A 26,503-nucleotide genomic window follows, 5' to 3' on the forward strand; every position below is an offset into this window, starting at 1 on the left:
TAAATCACACATAGGCAATTATATAACTCAAATTTCCAGGGAAAAAAGAGGAATAATAATATAATAAATTAGCAATCATTTGACATAAATTCAAGAATTTTGTAGAACAACGACCTTTGGGGGAAACAGTATTTTTATGCACTTAAAAGCTTGAAAATCACTTTAACATAGACAAAACGTGAACGGAACGAATCGCAATGGTTACAAGACTTGTAGAGCACACCAAAAGCTTCCGTATAGAGGTTGTTGCGATAGTTTTCGACGTTTATATCTCTTATTAGTTTTTTTTCCAAAATTAAAAATAGCCCAAAAACACTAAATCGACTTGAGCCACCTCGAAATTTTATCCGATTTAGCTGAAAATTTGACAGGAGACTTATTTTAGCATAAGAATTGTGATTCTGGGCTGACCGCTTGACTTTTGATACTTTTGAAAACATGAAGAGGTCTAATGTACATGTACCACTTTTAATGTCAACGTTTTTCGGTTTCTGTTTCCTTTTGTTCTTATTAATAGTGGTACATGTGCAATTTGTTCCAATAAACTTGAAATTTGTCATAAACTTGGCTTATTTTTCACTACTATCTTCAGGCACATCAGTCATAACACGTTGGTACAGTTTAGTTGCAAAAAATTGCAAATATGAATTTATTATTCGATGTTTTTGGGAAAATGCATCTCCTGAAAAATTTACTCAATGTAACATGTAGGGGGAATGACGGCTTTGGCAGGTTTTGTTCTATAATTGATTTAGTTCCAACGGATTCAAATCTGCTGTGTGGCCAATTGGTAACTCATGCTGACTTTGACTGTGATCACCTTCCTGTGACGTTTGAAATCTCACATGAAGCCATTAACTATCCGATCAGCTATATTTTTAACCCTTATGTGAGTGACGATTTTTCCCACCGTAGATGGGTGACGGGGTACCCGGGTACCCAACCGCCTTACAATGGGCGTATATGTTTTTTTTTCTTCCTAAGCAATGGAGGGGGAATCTGCTAAACAGACATCCTGGGTTGGTTGTCCAGGAAGTGCGGGGTTAGGGATCACCTCAATAGCAAACGAGGGAGGCAGGACTACATTCCCGACCCGCTAAACCGTTTCCATTGCCGCCAAGCCCATAGTCCCCTCGGTACAACCAGAAAGAAACACCTCACAGGGGGGCCACTGCACAACGCACCCTCGAGGTTAGCTGCGTGTCCTTGCAGCACCGAACATCGTAACTCGCTTTTTTAGAAGAACACTAACACCAGCGCGTTGCCGGCTTTCCAGGTGGCCTTACCACGCCCTATGTCCTCGAAGGTGGGAAGGGTCGACTTCGCGCCTGCTTCCCTCTGCACGACTGGTATCAAGAATGAGAATGCCGCGTGCACCCCAAATTGACCTTTTTGCGATAGGGCTTATTCGCCAGCACACAGAGGGACTTGCCGACGCGGTGCCTACGCCTGCCTCAGCCTTGACGAGGACCCCTTTCCGTCCTCGGGCTCAGAACCCACAAGGATGATCGACGCCGCGAAAGCGACGATACCATGTTGTTCTTCGCGTGGCCACTTGTTCGATAAAAGGATCGAGTTCGACCACAGGGCATGACCACCGGTATGACCCATGAAGCCGACTCCGAACCCTTGGACCACCTCTTATTTGCGCCTGAACTAGCCATTCCTCGAGTCCACGCGCCACCTTCTGTGTAGCTCCGAGACGATTTGGACGATAGCCGATAAAACGGCGTTCCAGCCAACTTCATCTTTACACATCCTCTGAACTAGGTTGTCCGGGGTAGTGTCCAGACCACATGTGGCAAGCATGTGGTCACGCATTGCGCGAAAACGTGAGCACACGAACAACACGTGTTCCGCCGTTTCCTCTAAACCTGTGCACACCAAACACTCGGGCGAGGCCGAGCAAGCCAGCTGCGTTACCTGCACTGTGATTTTGCAGCACGCTTAAACGCCGGGCACATCGAACCCCCCATGGGGTGCTTTCTGTTCACAGCTTTGCTGGAACAAATCAAACAATTGGGAGGGTTCGTGCAGCATTGTGCCTTATGTCCCTCCAATCCGCAGCGTCGGCAGAGATTGCTTCTGTCAGGGCCTTTGCAGTCCCATTGATTGTGCCCCGGTTCCAGGCACTTGAAGCAAACTTCGGGTTGCTCGTATATGCCCACAGGGCATACCGACCATCCCACCTTGACGCTCCCTAACTTGACTACCTTGGAGGCGTCCGCTGCAGATAGCCGAACCAATGCTACCTGCGTCCCTGCCGGACCTTTCCGTAGCCGAACGGCTGCGGTGGGCGTCTCCACTTCACACTGTCGCCGCAGTGCCGTGACGAGCTCTCCGACTTCGGTGATCTCGTCCAGGTCTTTAACCCTTAGATTCACCTCCGTCGTGAGTGCCCTCACCTTGACCGTCTCGCCTAGGACTTCCTCCGCCAACTTCTTGTAGGCGGCGCCCTTTTGCGAGGGTGTTTGTATGTGTGTATGTTGGTGTGTACCACTGTGTCTATGCATGCGCATGTGTGTGAGTGTGCTTTCAGAGAAGTGTATGTATTCAGAGGCCACTGTGTTGTCCTTTGGAAGATCCGGAACATCCGTAAAAATGGTCAATTCGAATATTTCATCGTAAATCGATGGGATTTTTTTTAAAACCATTTTCTGCCGAACCCTGAGCATGGAATCGATGCTTTGACCCGCATATGGACCATTGTGTCTACTGAAGTGTCCCTTGGAGGATCCGGAACATCCATAAAAATGGTCAATTCGAACATTTCATCGTAAATCGACGGGAAATATTTAGAACCATTTTCTGCCGAACCCTGAGCATGGAATTCATGCTTTGAGTCACATACGGACCATTGTGTCCACTGGGTGGTCCCCTGGAAGATCCGGAACATCCGTAAAAATGGTAAATTCGAATATTCCATCGTAAAGTGGCGGGATTTTTTTAGAACCATTTTCTGGCAAACCCTGAGCATTGAATCGATGCTTTAACCCACATGCAGACCATTGTGTCGACTGGTTGGTCCTTTGGAAGATCCGTAACATTCTTAAAAATGGTCAATTCGACTATTCCAACGTAAAGCGACGGGATTTTTTTTTAACTCTAAAACTAAACTCTAAATTTTCTACCGAACCCTGAGCATGAAATCGATGCTTTGACGCGCATACGAACCATTGTGTCTACTGGGTGGTCCCCTGGAAGATCCGGAACATCCGTAAAAATGGTCAATTCGATTTTTTTCCTTCTGAAGCGGTGGGATTTTTTTAGAACCATTTTCTGCCGAACCCTAAGTATGGAATTGATGCTTTGAGCCATATGGTTCGGCAAAAATTGGTTTTATAAAAATGACGTCGCTTCAGTTTGCGAAGTGATCATTTTTACGGCAACTAATGGTTTAAAATAAAAACCTGACGCATCTTGATGAAATTTACTAATTGACCATTTCTACGGATGTTCCGGATCTTCCAGGGGACCACCCAGTAGACACAATGGTCCGTATGTGGGTCAAAGCATCAATTCCATACTCAGGGTTCGGCAGAAAATGTGTCCAAAAAATCCCGTCGCTTTACGATATAAATTAAGAATGGCCATTTTTACGGATGTTCCGGATCTTCCAGAGGAACACTCAATGGACACAATGGTCCGTATGTGGGTTAAAACGTTAATTCCATACTCAGGATTCGGTAGAAAGGTGAGAGTGATGGACGCGCACGCCCCAAAGCACGAAAACCCGCGTGGATGCGACGTCTGGAGACCTGCATCGCCACACTGCGGTCAAAGGTTGGTCGATTAACACAGTAAAAGCAGGGGAATCGATCAACAAGACTAGTTCGGAATGTTGCTGAAATTGTGAAACCCAGAGAACTCCGTGATCTCACCGAGGCGGAAATAACTGAGATCCTCGACACCCATATGCAGCGGTTGAGTGCTTTTGCTAAACTACTGCGACGTTATGGAGAATGTTCGAAGAGGAAGGAGCAAAATCGAATGTTCAACATCAACGAAAGGGAGTTCTACAACCACATCCGAAACGACAAAGCCGACTTTGACGAGGGCCTTCCGGAGATTGGAGAAGTCACGCAGTTTTGGTCCAATCTATGGGAGAACCCCGTCATACACAACGGCGATGGGGTGTGGATGGCAGAAGAAGAGCGATATTGTGGTGGAATTGGAGACATGACCGCTATCAACGTGACCGCCCAAGGCATACGTGAGGCTACCCGGTATACCAAGAATTGGGCTGCACCAGGACCCGATTTTGTGCATAATTTCTGGTATAAAAAACTCACAGCGGTCCACGGGCGGATGGCGGAATGCTTCAACACGATACTAGATAACCCCGGGCAGCTACCGGAATTCATCACCAGGGGTGTCACTTATCTTCTGCCGAAGGATCGGAACACATTGAACCCAGCCAAGTACAGACCAATAACGTGCCTTTCGAGTCTGTACAAAGTGCTGTCATCGGTAATAACGAGGAGGGTGCAGACCCATTGCGACGTAAACAACCTGATGACCGAGGAACAAAAAGGTTCTCGACGCAACACACGAGGCTGCAAGGATCAGGTCATCATTGATGTAGTCGTTGTTGGGCAGGCCACCCACAAGCAAAGAAACCTGAGCATGGCGTATATCGACTATAAAAAGGCATACGACTCAGTACCTCACTAGTACCTTCTTAAGGTACTGCAGTTGTATAAGATAGACGGTAACGTCATCAGGCTAATGCAGCACGCTATGGGGATGTGGAGCACATCCCTACACATTACCGATGGAGAAAAGGTATTACGGTCCAGGACTCTCAGCATCAGGAAGGGCATATTCCAATGCCATACCTTTAGTCCTCTATGGTTTTGCCTTGCTATGAACCCTCTTAGCAAAGCACTCAACCAACATAACTATGGCTATCATTTGAAGAGTGGGAAAAGGAGATCAAACATTACCCACACCTTCTTTATGGACGACTTGAAGCTGTTTGCGGAATCTGTGGAGAAGCTGCACCAATTTCTGCGGCTTGTAACGGTATTCGGCAACGACATCCGGATGGAGTTTGGTATCGATAAATGTCGATCCATACATCTACACCGGGGTCACCTGGTGAATGCCGACAATTTCCGCATCAACGAACAGGAAGGAGATTCGAAACATGGTTGAAGGCGAAACGTACAATTTCCTACACACTGACCTTTTCTTCTTCGCGCTCGGCAAAATTAGGCACCGCTGTAGCTCAGCAAATTTCAGAACTGAACTTCGGCAGAAAATTTAGTTTATTACTGATTCTCGGAAATTTTTTTACTGTATCTCAGTAACCGAAACGTCACTTTTACTGAGATCTCGGCAAAAAACATGTTTGCTGAAATTCGGCGGTGCCCATCTGGGGAAAATAAACAAAAAATGCTGAGATCTCGGCGAAAAAAAATAAGTGTGTAGGTTTCCTGCAACTGAAGGGAAACGATGATCAAGAAGGAGCTGCAGGAAAAGTTCTTGCATAGTGTCAACGGTATTTTGAAGAGCTTCTTGTCGGCCGGCAACAAAGTGAAGGTGATAAATATGTTTGCCGTGCTCTTGTTGACATACAGTTTCGGGGTAGTGAAGTGGAGCAAGACTGACTTGGAGGCGTTAGAACGAGCAGTACGAGTGGTGTTCATTAAGTATCACATGTACCATCCAATCTATTGAGAGAGTCAGCCTGCCACGTACAGTAGGAGCAAGAGGCGTCACAGAAATACAAACACTATGTGTTTCCCAGATCCAGCAGTTGCGAAGATACTTCGTAGAAAGCGATATCAAAACTGTCGACGAGATGATCGCATTATAGAAGCAGAAGTTGCATGGGCGCACCCCCATCAACTGGAGCTGGAATATATCGACAATGTGGCGTCGAATACGTGGCTGGTGCGGGGTGAACTCTTCTCAGAAACAGAAGGATTCATGGAAGCCATCCAGGACCGGGTAATTGCGACGAAGAACTATCGCCTCTATGGTCTCTATATATTGCACAAAAACGTGAAGGAGCGCTGCAGGAAGTGCAATTCAGTAGGAGAGACGATGGAGCATATCGTGCTCAGCTTTAGCTGATTCAGCCTATCTCGGTCGCCATAACAGAATAGCCAAGATTGTGCACCAACAGCTTGCTTAGAAGCACAACTTGGTTAACCAGTTTGTCGCCTACTACAAATATGTGCCTATCCCGGTTCTGGAAAATAGTTTCGTGAAGCTGTACTGGGATCGCGAGATCATAACGGATGTCCTCATTCGTGCCAATCGGCACGACACTGTGGCCTTCGACAACAGGATGAAGCGGGTAACCCCCATCGACATTGCTGTACCGCTAGACCATAATGTCCAAACAACATTCTCCAACAAGATAATGAAGTACCACGATTTGGTGGATGAGTTGAAGCAGATGTGACACACGTGCGTATAATTCGCGTAGTTATCTCAGCAACCGAAGAGGTCCCGAAATCTCTTCTGAATTCCTTAGGAGAGCTGGAACTATCTCATAACCTCCATCATAGCATCCAATAGACAGTGGTTCTTGAACTTGCAGTATTGTAAGAAGGTTCCTTAACCACCAAAACTAATACATCCGGTGCAAACGTTTATTATAAGATTTTAAATCAACCGACGAATGAGATCAACATAGCCTAATCCTTTTTGGCATTCAGATTGCCCGGGATAGGTGAAAATTCCCAGCACGCTTGCTGAGGAACCGCCAAATCTTTATAATAATAACTAAAACAAGGTTACGGACTTTCGTCCCTGTTGTTCGACATTGCACTGGATGGTGTCATGCGGAGAGCCGGGTGTAACAGCCTGGGTACGATTTTAAACAGATTCAGTCAATTTATTTGTTTCGCGGATGACATGGACATTGTCGGCCGAACATTTGCAAAGATGGCAGAACTGTAAACCCGCCTGCACCGTGAAGCAACAAAAGTTGGACTGGTGGTGAAAGCATCGAAGACAAAGTACATGCTTGTGGGCGGAACCAAGCGCGACAGGGCCCGCCTGGGATCCAGTGTTACGATAGACGGAGATACTTACGAAGGCGCATCATCTGTGGAAGTTGGACCTACTATGAGCTCCTGAAGAACCTGGGGTCAAAAAGGATTCACCACCGTACTGAACGTGGCATGTACAAAACGCTCATAAGACCGATAGTCCTCTACGAACATAGTATGGTCCAATACTCGAGGAGGACTTGCAAGCACTCGGACTATGCGAGAGACGGGTGCTTAGGACCATCTTTGGCGGTGTGCAAGAAGCCGACGACAAACGATGAACCACGAGATCTCCCAGCTCTATGGCGAACGTAGCATCCAGAAAGGTAGCTAAAGCCGGAAGGGTACGATGGGCAGGGCATGTTGCAAGAATGTCGGACAGCAATCCAGCAGAGATGATGTTCGCTTCCAATCCGGCAGGTACAAGACGTCGTGAAGCGCAGCGAGCGAGGTGGGCTGACCAGGTACAGAACGATTTGGAGTGCGTGGGGCGTATTCGAAGATGGAGAGTATTGTGGCGTCAAATTGTTGATTCATTGTTATCTGTTTAGGGTTCTTTCACAAATTACCACCCAGGTAATTTGTGAAAGGCCGCTTAGATGTAACCTGAATAAATGAATTGCGTCCTTAATGACCCTGATACATCATACATTTCATCCGAAATTCTTTTTGAAATACCTCCACTGTGTTTAGGCGTGATGCGGCGGTGGCGTCGTCGTAGGTTGGACAGCCACCTCTAAACCCTCTATGAGTCTAATGCAAGCTTAAGCGACAGTCAACGTGAACTAACAAACAGCGGTGAATAAGGAGCAAAGAATCAACATTTAGTCGCCGTCGTCGTCGCTGATGTCGTCGGTCGTGCGGCTGGCTTGAACCAACAGACCCATCAGTCGCTTATGCACCGCCGTTCGATCGCGATCGTTTGTTTGAACCTCTACCTTCGCGAGGGATCCACCTATTCCACCCACGAGCACGCGTTTCACGACTTGTTATCAACGTCAACATATCGAAAGTTCGTGTGCGTGCGTCCGTTGCTGTTGGCCGGTGAGTCCGGTTTGCGCGCGTCCCTTTCCAGCGGTAGAGAAAAAAGGTGTTAACGATGTGACGCGGAAAGCGACCGTTCGGTAATTTAGAGCTGCAGTAGCATATGTGTGCATATGGAAGTCGACCGTTAATGGGTTCAACAACAAATGACACCATCAGAATGCATGTTTCCACCGTTTCAAATGCATTGAAAGGGTTGGCCGGAATTGTGGCGCAGGTTGACGAGGACAGCTTTCCAATGCGTGGTACGGTAGTGTTGCAAGCATATGTGAGTTGTGATGATTGTTTCAAGCGATATGCTAATGTTTAGGTTTTCGTTTTGAATCTGACGAAGCCTCCTCTAGCAACAATTTCAATTTACGTGTCAGTTCTAATGCAACCGTGGAATTCTATGCGAGAAAAGTAGTTTACCATGTGACTGATATCGAAGGTAGTAACACTGGTTTACAATGTTATTAACACAGTAAGTTGAATTCTCATAGCTAAATATTGTTCTGTTTTGATTCCAGAAAAGTGTTCGTTGCGTTGTTATATGTTGTGTTATGCAACTATATCTAAAAGAATATATAATTGTTTCATGAAAATACAAATATCAGTGTTGTTCATAACTGAGTACTACTCAATGTGTGTACAATATTAGAATAGGATATATGAATCCAATCAAATTCATAATATGTTATCAAATAATTAAAATAATAACATTTCCAAATTCATGAAACGTTCTTAAGACGTTATGAAGTTGTATGCATCATTTAAAATTTATTTTTAATTTTAATGGTTTGTTGTTAAACCATAAAGACACATTTCTGGAATCAACAAAACAATTTGCATTTGAACCATATGTCAAAAAATAATTTTCATGATCTCTGTTTCGCTCCGTAAGTGTGTGTCATTAATAAAAAAGAAATGATTTGTAAAATGTCATGAGAAGATAATCGTGCGAGAGTATTAACATGTGATCCGTTTCGTGGAACAAATTTAACGCGTGGGTGAGAGCTCAAAAGTTGAAAAAAGGAGTGCAAGCTAAGTGCGTTGAATTGCTGTTCGAAAGTCTCGAAGTGTATTGGTTCTTGGTGGGTGGAGGCGTAGATTGATGATTGCCTTCCCGAAGAAGGAAACATGGCCTGCACGGACGGGTATCCGCAGCGGCGTAGAGGGAACCGGTTCCCGTGCAACAGCAGACCACCTCAGCGCCTTACGGCTTCGCCATCGCTCTCGCCGTCATCATCGGTATCATCTGTTGGAGCTGAGCGGAGACAAGCTGCTAGTGTCATCGCCAGAATGGGGCATCAATCAAGGTAATTATTGCGCGCCGTTTGTATGACGCCTGTTGGCGCTCCGTAGTAGCGTGGGCGTAAGAAAAGGGAAAAAGAACTGGAAAGGGTGGGTACTATTTGCATTAATGAGATACAACCCAATATGTTCATATTTTTGTTTTATTTGATTTTTGCTCGGGATGAATGATTTGATCTTTTCCAACATACCCGTGTCCTTTGTGCAATATATATTTCCTTACTTTCATTGCTATTGAGAAGTATTAAAATAGTCGGTGGTTTAAATCTGTCTTTTATTTTATTTCAACATTTTTTTCTATGTCCCCTCCCTACTTTCTACTTCTTATTCTATCGCGAAAACTAACCTTAATCTCCCTGGAACCTTGCCGCGAGCAGGAGTCTTGTCGAATTTGAGCTCCAGGGTTTGTTTTAAATCATCATCCATCATCCATGAAGAGATATCCATCGAGTTTCGTCAGAACTTGATCTTACAACTTACTGGCCCGAGTTCTGAAGACTTCTTACGATGCTGCAAGTTTCAAGAACCACTGTTTTTTGGATGTTTAGGAGGTTATGAGATAGTTCCAGCTCTCCTAAGGATCTCAGAAGAGATTTCGGGACGATTCCGGTTGCTGAGATAACTCCCCCGTAACGCTGGGTAGACACCTTTGCGTGGTGTGTTACGGTGTAAGATCTACCACGGTCATATTGTCAGCTACAGGCAAATCCTGACCCAACGAATACCTTCCCCAATATCCAACTCCGTGGTACTTATGAGGGTATCGCTGAGTCGGGGGCCTCTCGTTAAGTAAGTATTACATCAACACTTCCTTCCCCTCCCAAGTTACGGTGAAGATGGGCGTGGCCAGGAGTAGTAATCCTCATGCTTTTGGGATTTGTACCCTAGATTGAAATCAAGGACCACACCCACCTTGATTTCTGATAGCAATCTGGATAAGGATTTCAAAAGAAAAACATGAGTATCACTAGTATCCAATCTACGAAGTACACCGTAACTATGCTATGCTATGCTTTTCGATTACTGAGATAACTATCCGAATTATACGCACGTCCTCCAGGTGTCATATCTGCTTCAACTCCTTCGCCAAGTCGTGGTACTTCATTATCTTTTCGGAGAGTGTTGTTTGGACATTATGGTCTAGCGGTACAGCAATGTCGATGAGGGTTACCCGCTTCATTCTTTTGTCGTAGACCACAATATCGGGCCGATTGGCACGAATGAGGACATCTGTTATGATCTCGCGATCCCAGTATAGCTTCACGAGACTATTTTCCAGAACCAGTTCAGGTACATATTTGTAGTAAGCGACAAACTGGTTAACGCTGTGCTTTAAAGCAAGCTGTTGGTGCACAATCTTGGCTTCTTCGTTATGGCGACCGAGATAAGCTGAATCAGCTATGGCTGAACACCCGGACACGATATTCTCGATCGTCTCTCCTACTGAATTACACTTCCTGTAGCGATCCTTCAGGTTTTCGTGCAATATATAGTGCCGATAGTTCTTCGTCGAAATTACCCGGTCCTGGATGGGTAACATAACACTTTGGCCGTCTTTAAGCAATCAGGATATTCGCCGCTGGAAATAATGTTATTAAACATTTCGGATAGTAGTCTCGAAAATTTCACCGAGTGTGTTGTAAGAACCGAGGAAGGTAAATTATCTGGACCTGGACTTTTGTTACCATCTACACTGGCCGGCATAATAAAGTGCCCACTTGCCGTTTTTCATACAAAATGGTCAACTTTGAGCTCTAGATCTTGGGTTCCCGTGAACCGATTTGGCTGAAAATTTTACAGAGCTCAGATATAACTTGAATTTTAACATATCTATGTTTCGAGCATATTGACTCACAGGGTTAAAATTATTGCGGTAATACTAACGTGAATTTTTGGCAAAAATTGTTTTTCAAATACCTCGAAAACTACATCTCTAAGTGTACAGGTATATATAGCAAACTTTTTGTATTGGCAAAATACGCGTTTTGCTGAATATGTCATCAGTCTACAACCTATAGAATTCAAGATATTTAAAAATAAATTTTGCCAAAAAATTCACTTTGGTAATACGCAATAATTTTTAACCTGTGAATCAATATGGTCGAAACTTAGATATGTTAAAATTCAAGTTATATCTGAGCTCTGGTAAAACTTTCAGCAAAATTGGTCTACAGAAACCGAGATCTAGAGCTCCAAAGTTGACCATTTTGTATGAAAACGGCAAGTGGGCACTTTATTATGCCGGCCAGTGTAGGTCTTTAATGAGTGATAGTACTTCATTGGGATTCGCTGGGCGCAGGAATATTGAGTTACTTACAGTTTGAATATTGTCACACGGATTTGTACCAGTGCGATTGGGAATTTCATCAGCTAACTTTTTGTCCAACTGTTGTGAAATATTTGTTGAGATTTTCGCAAGATTCCTGAATGCTATTTGCTGTGAGGTTGCTTTTACCATTAACCATAATTCGGCATTTATCACTGGCTCTCCCAAAATTTTATTGATAATTTTCCACATTTTCGAATGACATGTTGTGTTCAGTAAATTTTCGTAGTATCGTTTTTTGCATAGCTGTTTGGTACATTGAACTTTTCTACTTATATGGTTCAGCATAGTTTTTAAATTGATATCATTTGGATTACGTTTAACTCGTGTTAAATAGTTATCTTTAATTTTTATCAATGCACAAAGATCAAAGGTCATCCAAGGACAACATTGATTTATCACTACGATTTGTTTTGATACGATTTTTGTACAACGGGATAATATGCTATTATACGCGTTCTGTATTTCGGTTAAAACTTTCGACACATCATCTTCAATTATAATAGTGTCTAAGAATTGTTCGAACTCAGTTTCTAGTAGTTGATGATTTATTATTCTTTTGGTTAATACCGTTGGATCCCTATTAATTAACAATTTAAAAGTTTAAACAATTTGCGTGTGATCACTTATATCCGAAAATATGGTATCATTACAAAGACGATTTGAATCTTCCAATCGACAAACAATATGATCTAACAAATTATTACTAGCAGGTCACATCTTGTCACATAGGTGTTAGCACAAACCATTCCATATGACTCTATGAGTGACCTATATTTATTAACAACATTGTTATGAATCAAGTTCATTGGGATATTAACATCTCCCTAGGATAAAACAAGAGTGACTCAAGGAAGAAATACTGATCCAATCTTCAAGTTTGTCCAGAAAACTATTAACATCAAATGAAGGAGGTCTATAAACTCCGTGTATATCGTAGTGGTGTTGAAGTGTTTTGAGTTCAATGTGAATATGGTGCAATCCATCCGAAACTTCAGATGATATCAAGCGATAGCTTATTTTATTCGAAATGTACATTGCCAAGCCCCCACTTGATGAACTCCCTGCATGAGAAAAACATGCTGATATCCTGGTATAGCATATAGCGATGTGTTTTCAGCTTTCAACCATGTTTCTCCAATTATTAGAATGTCCAGTGGTACTTCACAGAGATCTAGAAATTCTTTAATCGAATCAAATTTGTTCAAGTCATTCATTCCTCTTATATTCCATTGAAAAATTCTCAAGGATTTCTCAGATTTGTTCATATTCTTTTCATTAAACTCATCTAAAGTGTAATGAAAGAAGTTCTGCAGAGCATTAGCCATCAGTGATTACAAATTGCAAAATTTACCCAAATCTGAAGCACATTAAGTAATTAATGTTGACCCTTCAGCAGTCGGTCCAAGTCCATTCTGTTTCGAATTTCTAGGGGCTTTGAATTGGCATCCCTTTAACTAAAACTATACCATCTCTCCCAGGCCAAACATACTTAAGATTTAGTTTATGCTGAAACTGGCGCAGTGCATTCAATAGCTCGACAGTTAATGGAGTTAGCTCATCGCGAATGTTAATGAAGCTTTTTTTCCCAGTTTTATAAGAACCCACTTTTGATGAAGCTATTCTACCTGACTCTTTTTGCTTCTTGATTACTACATCTTTTGTCTTTCTATACTATATATGTCTTTTGAACACTATCCTAATCGGTGCATTTGGATGTTTATCGCTGGAAAACATTCTTGAAACCGAAACTATCGAATCGCAACATGACTTAGCATCAATACTATCAAATATCTTAGCACTTATCTGGGATAGGTTTTCGTTTTTCTCAAATGGAACACCAAACATTACAGCGTTATTAGCAACAGATGATTGTTTCTGTCTATCGATTTCGGATTCCTGTTTGTATACCACAGCAGATAACGAAGTTTGAAGCACTTTTAAGTCTTCGATTTCTCGCTTGAGACAATTATTTTCATCTTTCAAGCTTCGAAAGTCTGCCAAGATAGTTTCAATTTAGATGAGAGAAAATGCTGAGCTGATTCAATTGAAGCTCTAACTGATTGCACCTGACTTCTGATAGTTCGCGTATTTTTATGCATAACATTTTTCAGATCATTGATAAATTGATTGATAGTCGGATCATTTTTAATTTCTGATGTGGTAATACGATCATACAGACTAGAGCATTTGGGAGAACTAAAATTTGTTATGTGTCCTGGCATTTTCCTGTTTTTGTCAACACTTTTACGACACTCAAAATGAGCCATTGCAAAGCAGTATTTACAAGTTAGCAAATCATTATTATCTGATTCTGTTTTATGACAAAAGTTGCATTTTTTGTTGTTTTTCATTTTTAAAGCCAGATTCTTATTACGGAAGAGAGAGTATTAGGTGTAAACAAATTTAACTATGTGGACGTTTTATAAGACAGAAACGTATACTAAACAAAAATAAGGAACATATAGATTACATTCACACACATAGTGTTTGTATATCGGTGAAGCCTGTTCCTCCTACTGCACGTGGCAGGGTGACTCTCTCAATGGACGATTTTGGATGGCGCATGCGATGCTTAGTGAGCGCCACTCGAACTGCTCGTTCTAACGCCTCCAAGTCAGTCTTGGTCCACTTCACCACCCCGAAACTGTACGTCAACAGGGGCACGGAAAGCGTGCTTATCACCATCACTTTATTGCTGGCCGACGAGAAGCTCCTCAAAATACCGTTCATACGATGCAAAAACTTTTCCTGCAGCTCCTGCAGGAAACCTCGGAACTTGTACGTTTCGCCTTCAGCCATGTTTTGAATCTCCTCCTGTTCGTTGACGCGGAAACTATCGGCATCCACCAGGTGACCCCGGTGTAGATGTATGGATCGACATTTATCGATACCAAACTCCATCCGGATGTCGTTGCTGAATACCGTTACAAGTCGCAGAAATTGGTGCAGCTTCTCCACAGATTCCGCAAACAGCTTCAAGTCGTCCATAAAGAAGGTGTGGGTAATGTTTGTACTCGTTTCCCCACTCTTCAAATGGTAGCCAGAGTGCTCTGCTAAGAGGGTTCATGGCAAGGCAAAACTATTGAGGACTAAACTTCCGCTAACCGCAAGTCGAGCACATCTGTATATGGCGTCCATATACAGATTTGCTCGACTTGCGGTTAGCGGCAGTATAGGTATCGCCTTGGAATATGCCTTGTACAACTGCAGTACCTTAAGGAGACACGAGTGAGGAACTGAGTCGTAGGACTTTTTATAGTAGATATACGCCATGCTTAGTTTATTTTGCTTGTGGATGACCTGCCGAATAATGACTGCATTGGATGACCTGATCCTTGCAGCCTCCGATCCTTCGGCAGAAGACAAGTGACACCCCTGGTGATGAATTCCGGTAGCTGCCCGGGGTTATCTAGTACCGTTTTGAAGCATTCCGCCATCCGCCCGTGGACCTGACCCATAACGCTGGGTAGACACCTTTACGTGGTGTGTAAGATCTACCACGGTTACATTTCCAGCTACAGGCAAATCCTGACCCAACGAATACCTTCCTCATTATCCAACTCCGTCGTATTTATGAGGGTGTCGCTATGTTGGTGGCCTCTCGTTAAGTAAGTACCACATCAACACTTCCTTCCTTTCCCTAGTTACGGTGAAGATGGGCGTGGCCAGAAGTAGTAATCCTCATGCTTTGTTATTTTTGTTTAAGACTGGAATCAAGGACCACTCCCCTTCTTGATTTCTGATAGCATTCTAGATAAGGATCTCAAAAGTAAAACATGAGTATCACTAGTGTCCAATCTACGAATTACACCGTAACAATGCTAATGCTAATGCTAATGCTATTCCGCTATCCGCCCGTGGACCGTTGTGAGTTTTTTAATACCAGAAATTATGCACAAAATCGGGTCCTGGTGCAGCCCAATTCCTGGTATACCGTTTAGCCTCACGTATGTCTTGGGCGGTCACGTTGATAGCTGCCTTGTCTCCAATTCCACCACAATCTTGCTCTTCTTCTGCCATCCACACCTCATCGCCGTTGTATATGACGGAGTTCTCCCATATATTGGACCAAAACTGCGTGACTTCTCCAATCTCCAGAAGGCCCTTGCCAAAGTCGGCTTTTTCGTTCCAGATGTGGTTGTACAACTCCCTTTCGTTGATGAAGAATATTCAGTTTTGCACCTTCCCCATTCTCCTTAACGTCGCAGTCATTTAGCAAAAGCACTCAAACGCTGTATATAAGTGTCGAGAATCTGGATCAGTTATGTTCGCCTCGGTGAGATCATGAGGTTCTGTGGGAAATGCGGAAGATAACAACGTGCAACAACATTATCATAGTTTAAGAGACTTTGTGGTTCACACAGCTGCCTTTTAAGCAGCTAGAGTAAAACGACCAATTATGGAGGGGTTAAGCATCGCGTGTGTGTGTACAAACTAACCCCCACTGTCTGGCAGTGATGTTATGGAAGAAAGCTGTCTGTTAAAACAGTCAGATTTAATCCGGGAGTTAGAAAGTGCTAGCTCTACTGCAGCTCCAGTGACCCATTTCAGAGTGCCTGGTATTTCATGTCCACTCCGAGGTCACTATCACTAACAGTAAGCCCCGCCTGGTTATGCTACCGTTTATCAAATGGATAAGGGTACCATAATCAAACTTCCGGATTCAAAATGTATATAATATATTTAGAATTCAGCGCGCATTTAGTTTAATTCATTATTACATATATTTTTAGATAGTTGTTGTCTTACCATTTATATGTTTCTTACTTTTATTTAATGGTGATCCTCCTCGTTACACCCAGTCCACTTGTCCTATTAGCAATTACTATGAACCAAGTTAATGATAAAATGATCGAAAAGAGTGTAAATAAGTTAAAAGATTGGGATAAATAAAATGATACGATCTCACAATTTATCCGAAATATAAAGCAGTGAATATAATGAAGGTGTATCCTTGATAGCGTCATCGAGCTCTGCATGACATCACAATTGTCGCACGGTTTAACGAACGAAAAACACCAATGCTCGTTGAAATTGAAAAACATGTGAGTCAAAATGTTACAATAAATAAATTGATACAAATAATTTAATATAAAGTTTTCCCTTTTTGATTAAACCAGGCTATCAATTGATAAACTTGGTTAGGTAATTTGATGTAAGATGACATAAAAATAATCCAACCCTCTATCCGTAGAAATTTTAACGGTTGAATAACCGTGTACGATTCTCATTTACCTTTCCACCGCTGATTTATTTTTCAAATATAACGATAAATATTGATATTATAGCAACTTAGTGGTGTTTGGAATAACAGCAGCAAAACAAAAGTTTTTGTTTTATTGGACTGAATAATCGAGTGATGCGAATATTTTTTCTGGAATTTTTATGTGTCGTAATTCTACAATGCAAGAATCTCTACGTGCTGATGATAGAAATTGCTATGCCAATAAATGAAGGGTTGACCTGTTACATGATTATTAAAATTACTGATTTTTTGTTAATAGTTGTTATATTTAGTGAGCACCAATCATCAAAGGAAGAGCATACAAATGTATACCAGTTGAGCTCCACCCTGTGTTTTAATGTAACTTTCTATTATTCCCATCCTTCAATTTGGCGAATGTCTTAGACTGCCAAGAATATAGGTATTTTCCCCTACATACAATAGTTTGACACCTACAAAATACACAAGTATTTGCTGTTGTAAAGGTTATGCGAAATAGCTTAGAAGAATTAGGCTATTTCGTTAGATCGTCTTCTTCTATGACAGCGATTCCCAGCATTTTAAGCGTCTCCCTCTCAAAAGATCTCGCTACAAAAAAAAAACAAGCTTTCATCCTTAGCTAGCACTTGTACGAAAGCTAAGAAAAAATAACATCCTTGGCTTGGAAAAAATAACATCCTGACTAAAATTCACACCGATTCCAAAACCTTTCCTCACGACACGATCAAAGCAAAAAAAAAGAGTCGGCCGGCAGATTGCAATAAAATTCTGCCCTGATCCAACCGCACGCAGTGACTCTGAGTCCCAATACCCCAGATCGGTAGATACATTTCAAAGCTCTAGCCCAAGATACTGCGAGACAAACAATGAGACTGAGAATCACTACTCTATGATGCAATTTAACAGAACAGAAGCAAACATATAATTTAATTTAAAAAACAAGAAAAAATATACTCAACAAAATCCTTTATCGTATCTTCAGAATCGTCGACTTCAACACGAAGAATCAGCTCCATTCGAATAATTTGAAAGGTTCTTGAGCACGTAATCACCACGTCCGCCTTATAAGTTTCATAGCATCAGGAAGCTATAGGCAGGTAAATAGGATCAGACCGCAGAATCAGATGTACCATGGAGGGGTTAAGCATCGCGTCAATACAAAATTGAATTTGAAAAAAAAATGAACTTTTTATCTCTTTTTTACATTGCAGTAGTCGAATAGGATGCTCACTCTAAAGTGATTCAAAGTTTAACTTTTTCGCTCCTCTGTGTTTAAACGATTGTTTTTGTCATTTTAATTATTATTTATTTATTCAGACTAAGACCTAAGTTGCCTGTGCGATACATAAGAGTCTTCTCCATTAGGCTCAGTCCATGGCTACTGAGGGTCCGCAAGTCATCTTCCACCTGTTCGATCCACCTTGCCCGCTGCGCACCTCGCCTACGCAGCACTTTCCTTTCGTAAACCCCGAATGTGCGTTGATCCTCCACGAGGATCGTCCGGTCTCGTGTCCGTAGAGGACTACCGGTCTAATGAGCGTTTGGTAGATTGTCAGTTTGGTACGGCGGTGAACTCTATTCGATGAGGAGTCCAAAGTAAGTTGTTCTTCCATTGGGAGTGCTACTTCCAGCTGCAGCGCGTAGTCTTGGGCTAGTCTACCGTCTTGTAGCCGTCTTGTAGCCGCCGTTGTACACCGTCGAGAGTTTTGAGCGCAGACATACTGCAACGAGGTAGTGGTCGGATTAAATATTCGCACTGCGATTATAACGTGGTCGATTTGGTTTTCCGTTTCTTGGCTAGGTGGCCATGTGGGCCATGTGGCCTTGTGGATATTTTTGCGGGGAAAGAACGTGCTTCGGACTAACATTCCGCAAGAGGCTGCGAAGTTTATGCATCGTTGGCCGTTATTATTCGATACGGTGTGCAGACTATCCGGTCCGATGACATTTCCTCCCTTCCTACCTGTGCGTTTATGTCGCCGATGACGATTTTGACGTCCCGCAGTGGGCATCCATCGTATGTCTGCTCCAGCTGTGCATAGAACGCTTCTTTCTATTCGTCGGGTCTCCCTTCGAGTGGGCAGTGCACGTTGATGATGCTATAGTTCAGCGGTTCTCAACCTGAGGTACATGTACCCCTGGGGGTGCCTTCGCTAGCCTTACGGGTACCTCGGACAAAAATGCGTAATGGCGGATATATAACAATTCCAATAAACACTTTTTGATAATGTTTTGATAATTGTGTAATTTTTTATTCAAAACTTTGTATTGTACATAATATGCACTACAACCAGCACAGTGTATGAAGGGCTGTGGGACAAAACGTAGAGTGATTAAAATCTAGAACCTAAGGGTTGGGTGCCTCTATTTGAGAGACATAATGCCTTTTTCCGAAAAGCTAAGTAGCTCCGTTGCAAGAGACTCAAAAGCCTCCTTCCAAGTAGCTCGTACGCTTCCTTTCGAGAGGCTTCGAAGATTCCATTCAAGAGGCTCGGAAGCCTCCTTTCAAGAGACCATTGCGTTTAAAAGTTATTAAGAAAATGGTACATCGAACTTATATTAGCGCCATATAAGGTTGGTGTCTTTGCTAAATGCGAGAAAGGCAGTATCACTACTCGGTGAATTAAGTTTTTAAGGCTCTATAAACCGTAATCAATTTGATGATGAAGATGATTTTGTTCTCATTCGCACTAATACTAATGCAATTTTAGCCAAAATTCAATATTTCACTGCTATTCACCAACTTACCTCTGTCAACGTATATTCATGGTATTTTCATATGAATTTTTCACTCACCTAGCTAATTAATTATCAATTAATTGACTAAAAAGCACTTAAAACTGCTTTTTTCCTAGACAAATTTTCGTTTGCTAATTATACACACACCAACTCCGAACGATCGAGACACACACATACACATTAGACTGGCCCAGGAAACAAAAAGTTGTCTAATTCCACGGGGCACCCCCCAGGATTGTGTCTTTGGGTGAAAAAATCAATCTCCGAAAATTTCAGCTCAATCGCTTGTTGCATAAGCTGGCGCATTTGATTTGAAGTTTGTATGGGGATTTCAGCCAAAATGTATAGTAAAATACACCTCCGTCACTCATTTGATCTGGAAATTGGTTCTGATTGCTCGATTGACCTCAGAATTGCAAAAACGGCAGTTGGTATGCTACAGAACAATTTCGCAGAACATTGTATGATGATTAAATGAACTTTTATATAGGTTTCGGCTGATGCGATTCGATCAAAAAACCCAAAAATACACAAATCAGCTCCTAATAAATCAGCCGAAAATTATATAAAAGTTCATTTGATCATCTTGCAATGTTCTGTGAAATTGTTCTGTAGCATACCAACTGCCGTTTTTGCAATTCTGAGGTCAATCGAGCAATCAGAACCAATTTCCAGATCGAATGAGTGACGGATGTGTATTTTTCTATACATTTTGGCTGAAATCCCCATACAAACTTCAAATCAAATGCGCCAGCTTATGCAACAAGCGATTGAGCTGAAATTTTCAGAGATTGATTTTCTCACCCAAAGACACAGTTCTAGGGGGTGCCCCGTGAAATTCAACAACATTTTTTCTCCCCATAGTAATCTGGGCCAGTCTAATACACATGCACTCAGTTTTTCACTTGTTCTTTTCTCGCCGTTCTCTTGATTTTATCACAACTAAACATAATTCACTACCTTACTTTCACTTTTGTCTTTGATGTTGAACACCAATTTCTTCACTTCATGTCGAAAAACCAACGAAAACTGCTTAAAAAAATTTGAAGTGAGAGACAAATTTGACGGCCGTATTGTGAATGTTGCAAAATTCGGAACACCCAAATTCACTACCGCATTAGGTGAAATAGTGCGCTCAAAATCTCAGCAAAGCAACTTAGAAATATCAAAACAATACATCGAATATGCTAGTCGACACGCAAACAACTTTATGCATATACAAGAAAAGAATCATCATTTCATCGTTGCCAAATTTATTTGATCAAATAATTACTGCGGTTTGTCGAATTAATCAAATCAACCAGAAAAAAGAAAAGATTATGCAAGCTTCTGTTGGCAGGGTGAATAATGGTTGACATTTAATTTCACCGTACCATTCATCCTACCATGCAGTCAAAAAACAAAATACGGCAGCCGCAGCAGCAGCCACGACCAAACAGACGACAGCACATACTTTTACTATTTTCTCCCCCACAGTCAATGTTTTCGTAGAATAATTTCTCAACGTATAGCCGGTTTTGGTGGCAAATATTTCGTTATTCCTTACTCATTTTACAGATTAGAACTAATAAATCAGTATCTATGGCTAGCACTCTTTCAAGGCTGTGTGCCACAGCCTAATTCAGCTCGATTCTGTTCTATTTGCACTGCGCACAAGAAAGTGTGGATGGATGGCACGAGACTCACGCAGCAGCAAACAAACAGTCTGCGGGTGAAGAATAAAAAAGACTTAATTTCGTCTTACATTTATTTGGGAAACTGTCTCAGTGTGCTCGACTGCTCAGTGCACGAAATTTTACCGGATAAAATGTAAATATTCGGAGAATCAAAATGTTTTACTGTACTTTCCCCAACACTGAATGTTGAAAGCCCAGTGGTGTACGAAGAAATTTAAAATAAGTTTCCATATAATAAATATTTCATAAATGCTCAAAAATAAACATTTTGTTGCATCTGGCAACATTATGTAGCAGCTAACAAGCTTTTACCACCCCATTTCCACCCACCTCAAAATTTCGTCCCTTTTCGTACAAGTTACCTCACCAATACTAACAAGCAATAACGTCATTAATTTTCAAATCAGAGTTACGGAGTCTTGAGCCTTAAATCACGAACAAATTTTTAGCCCATCCTCCTTGTACTTATTCGGTACGGTAGATATTTCCGTCTGGTTTCTAACTTCTGTCATAGACTCGAAAACCAATAGAAGAGACACTTTTTTGCTAAAGCTCATCCGTATTCATACGAAGGCTCTGGAGGAACGTTCTGACGTGGTGGAGTAAAATAAGGTCCTATGTGTCCCATAAACGCCAACATCGTAAAATAATTTTTGAAACCAGCGGGTAGCTAGCGCTATCTAGTTAACCAACCGTATTATTCAACCTCTTCTTCCGTGCTAGACATGTTCATTTATCCATCTCTGAGGGTGACATTTCCTGAGGGCCTACACGAGCCCATAATTGTCAGTCGGTCGGCAGTCGGCGGGTATTATGCGGAACCATCGCGACTTCAGGCAGAGGAATTTAATATGTGCTTTTGTTATTATTTATATCAACATGCATTGAGAGAAACATGCACCCGAGCATGCACCATTGCGTCCGGGTTACTGCTGTGCTTTTGAATGCTCGAAGGAGGCAACGTCGACAATGAATGGCACTGGTTTGCGCATATGAAGAAAGTTTACAGTACCGTTGAACGGGGTAAAATGTTTCCGTTTTCCATCTTTCTGTAAACGTATTCATTGATCTCACATAAAAGTATAGTAATGGATGTGAAATTTTGTGGGAGTGTTTGCTAACATTAGTGTTCAATGCTGAAAAAAAATGCAAAAATAAGAAACAATGGGAGCTGTGAGGTGAAGAGTAGCAGTAAAAGGAGAAGATCTTAGAAAACGTATTGGAGAAATGATGCCTATGGAGCCAACGTTCTGATTCTAATGAATGTTGGGCTCGTGAACGATTTGTTGAAAGTTCATAATTCTATGCGCAGTGAGCACCATTATTAAACTAAAAATATTATTAAAACATAACGTTTAACGAATTGAAGAAATACTTGATATTAGAATGACTTGAAATGTAAAAGTTTTAAAATTTAGTTAGCAATCCCGGTCGACGGTACACTGTCCCACAACCGTGAAGAGGTACGCAGCAAGACGGACAGACCAAAGGAGAACGCAAGATAAACATTTTCTTGATTCGTTGACTCACTGGCTGGAGATGTCGGAGGAAGTCACGGTGGTTATCATTCGTCTTTTGTAGGTGAGCATATTTACACACAATAACACCAACGATCGCCGAGGGAACGATCACAGACGCATAAAAGGGAAAATAAGGAAATTGAATATTACTTAGGGAGCTCCCAACTTGTAGGAGGGCAGACCGAAATGGGCGGTGCCGATATTCAAAATCGACGCTTATGGAAAGATAATCATTCAGGGCAAAACTGATTCAAACTAATCCGAAGTTACAGTCCTATACTCACATATGGTGAGCAACATTGTCATGCTTCCCGTGAGCAGTCTATCGCCTCCCACTCGAAAGCGCCGCGCGACCTGATCGTAATTGTAAATTTTAATCCTATTGTTATTGAATTGGTCCATACATATGAATTGCCTTAATCCCTATGTGCTTCTCCGCTGCGACGAAGACAGTCAATCCCACACACGTGTGCCGCACTCTTGCTACAGCGCAGCAGCCACGCCAAGATCCATGCAGATGTCGTCTGTCGACTGTCGTCTCGAGCTTTGGCTGTGGGCGCGCGTACAGCGAAGTTTGGGCTCCAGCCAGACAGCAACGACATGGCAAGGGAAAAGCGGAGGATGTCGGACACTTCGTGTGATTGAAAAGAGATCCACTCGAGCCAGAGGACAGGAAAGTGAGCGACCTGGATGTGTTGCAGTCAGGAAAAGTGGAATTGATCAAACCCATTGTTCGGGACAATTCACTGGCAGTGTCCGCCTGCGCACAAATCCAGTTTTGCGATCCGGCGAATGGATGATTTGTAATAAGAAGTATAAAAGGCAAGAAGGTGAAAATTGTGCATGTGAAGATTTGCATTTTAAATCAATGATTCGGCGTGAATAAAAGCGACTCAGTTGTATGCATATAAGGACTTGATTTCTCTCCGTCAAAGTGTCACAGTTGGATTGGATTTGTGCTCTCTATATGGGTAAAAAAATGTTGAAATCAGTTGCTGTAATAAGAAGAGTCCATGTAAAAACAAATTAATAAAAAGCGGAAGAAAAGTTAACAAACAACAAAAGGATCAGTTCAGTAAATATCTCTACATATCATAAATCTATGCTACACGAAATCATTAAATGCACTTGAATTTTGATTTTTCTTGTAGTTTTACCCAATCAATCGAATTACCGTGACGAAACGTAAAATAATTGCAAAGCCCCTGACGGTCCTCAATTTCTTAAATATTTATTGTACACCTTGTATCCCAGCTTTCCCCTTAGACGAAGTTAATGGGAAAAATTGGTTTTAACGTCCTTTTCAAATGTTGGTTCAGAATTGTCCTTAAGAATAAACCTGTTTGGGCATTTAGAGGAATTACAATGAAAATTTGACGAATAAATATGTCCATTAGAGTGATTCAAATTTTAACTTTTTCGCTCCCCTGTGCTTAAACTATTGTGTTTGCTATTTTAATAGTCCTCCCAAATTTTTAGCTTATTTGGATGTAATTTGGTTGTGCACGTACCATTTGAAGGTTATATGAAAATTACTATGAGAATTGCCACTTATGTAAAGGATCGTTTCGTGAAGCAGCCCAGAATATATTTGAATATATTTAACGCATCGTCATCATAGGATAAATTCTAAGCTGAAAGTCAGTTGTTATTGGGAAGCAATCTGCCTTTGTGAGCAAAATTATAAAGAAAACAGAAAGGCTCATTATTGATATTGATGTTATTCTTTTACGTGTTAAATTGAATTTCCCACAATTCAGTAATTCCATAATAACTTTTTGTTGCCAGCATCAAATCGTTTAGCAACAACGACGACATTTTCCTTGTTAAATTTTCTTTTGTTGCTAACGTATTCATACATTTTAGGGCTTAATGGGCAATGATGGGGAACGGTTTTCACAAAAGTTACTGTTTTCATAGTAATTTTCATACAAGCTTCAACCTGCTTGTGCTCTTCTTCTTCTTCTTCTTCTTCTTCTTCTTCTTCAATGGCTCTACATTCCAACTGGAACTTGGCCTAGCTTTTCAACTTAGTATTCTATTAGCATTTCCTCAGTTATTAATTGAAAGCTTTTCTATGCCCGCCATTGCATGAGTATGTATCTTGTGTGGCAAGTACAATGGATACACTATGCCCAGGGTGTCGAGAATGTTTCCAACCCGAAAACATCCTAGACCGGACCGAGAATCGAACTCGCCATCTCCGGATTGGCAATCCTACGCCTTTGCTCGCAAGGCTACTGGAGACCCCTGAGACCTGCTTGTGCTCAGTCAAATTAAATCCAAATTAGAAAAATTTAGGACGATTATTAAAATGGCAAATGCCATCGTTTAAGCATAGGGGAGCAAAAAAGTCAAAATTTGAATCACTCTAATGTCCATCAATATATAGGCTTTATCGAATTATAAGCAAGGGCATTGCTCTTGTTAGGAATGATCATGTTTCCATTCTTAAGGGTTATGATCAGTCAGTCCTAGAGAAAAGAGGAACACTATTTGACACCAGAAACGGATCCACAGGGGAATTACACGTTGATAACGACGATTCCCATGCTACCACGGAGTGCCGGAAAGTAGTATCGATTTTGTACTTGTGCTTACCGAGTGTACTGTCCAATGAAACTACTGAGACTCGGTTGACCTCTTCAAGGCAGATCACCCACGGGGGTTTGTAGAACTTCTCATAACATTGACCAAATGCTTTAATTTTTTCGCAGCCTAAAGCCATATAAATGCCAACATTCCTTCACAATTTCGGGATGTTTAGATTTTATGCTGTTATATAACTAGATTTATTTATTTTTAGCTGTAATACATCAGAAATAAAAAAAAGAAGAAAATATTGTGAATCGTATAAAACACAGCATACTTCAGTGGGCTGGTTACTTAGTGCGAATGTCAGGAGAAAGAATAGCGAAAACAATATTCAACGGAGAACCAGATAGGGGCCGGCGACTTCGTGGAAGGCCAAGAACACGCTGGCTGTACGCGGTGGAATCGGACCTGGGGACCCTGAACGTTCGAGGAAACTGGAGGAACACCGCCCAAGACCGACGATTTATGGAGCTCTATAAAACGCGAGGCATAGGTATATCGACGCTGTAGCCAATCAAGTATCCAGGTAGGTATCACCATAGAAGAAGTGATTGTCATATCAATTTGAGTTGTGGTATTAATTGTTCAGTTGAATAAGACATTACGATAATATCACACAAAGAAGAAATGCTAATTTCATTACTCTAGTGCAGCGGTTGTCAACCTTTTTCTTGCGAGGTACCCCTTCGAACTTTTGCATATATTGAGGTACCCCCTATTAAATAGGGCCTATTTTGTTCGCTGTAAAAAATAAGCGTTTTTCTCAAGATATATGCAAAACAGACCTGAGAACTAACTGCTGTCCAAAAAAATGTCTGAAATATTCGTAATTCCGTGAAAGTTTCCAATTAAATTTACGTTTAGACATCATTACAACTTTGATGGCATTTGGAGTCTTCCAAGCCTCTTAAATAAAAGCTTCCGAGCCACTAAAAAGGAGGCTCAAGTTAACGAGACGAGCCAGCCTCGGGCTTAAAGTCTCGATAATAAAGACAAAAAAAAGGAGGCTCAAGATCATCTTGAAAAGAGGACTTCAAGCCTCTTGAAAGAATATTTCCATACCTTTTGAAAGGACG

General features: G+C 41.7%; 1 protein-coding gene across 3 annotated transcripts in view; it reads left to right on the top strand.

Moving 5' to 3' along the window:
- The first annotated feature begins 7,864 nt into the window (after positions 1-7,864).
- LOC134202548 (uncharacterized) overlaps positions 7,865-26,503 on the top strand; it is a 120,706-nt gene continuing 102,067 nt past the window's right edge. The window contains exons 1-2 of one of the 3 annotated variants that reach the window (XM_062677555.1): positions 7,865-8,514; positions 8,935-9,349. In XM_062677555.1, the coding sequence (XP_062533539.1) occupies positions 9,171-9,349 (179 nt within the window). In that variant the 5' untranslated portion in view covers positions 7,865-8,514; positions 8,935-9,170. The remainder of the gene's footprint in view (positions 8,515-8,934; positions 9,350-26,503) is intronic. The other 2 variants (XM_062677557.1, XM_062677556.1) reach the window with 2 other exon arrangements.

This window comes from Armigeres subalbatus, unplaced genomic scaffold (assembly GCF_024139115.2).
Source record: "Armigeres subalbatus isolate Guangzhou_Male unplaced genomic scaffold, GZ_Asu_2 Contig1259, whole genome shotgun sequence".
Lineage (NCBI taxonomy): Eukaryota > Metazoa > Arthropoda > Insecta > Diptera > Culicidae > Armigeres > Armigeres subalbatus.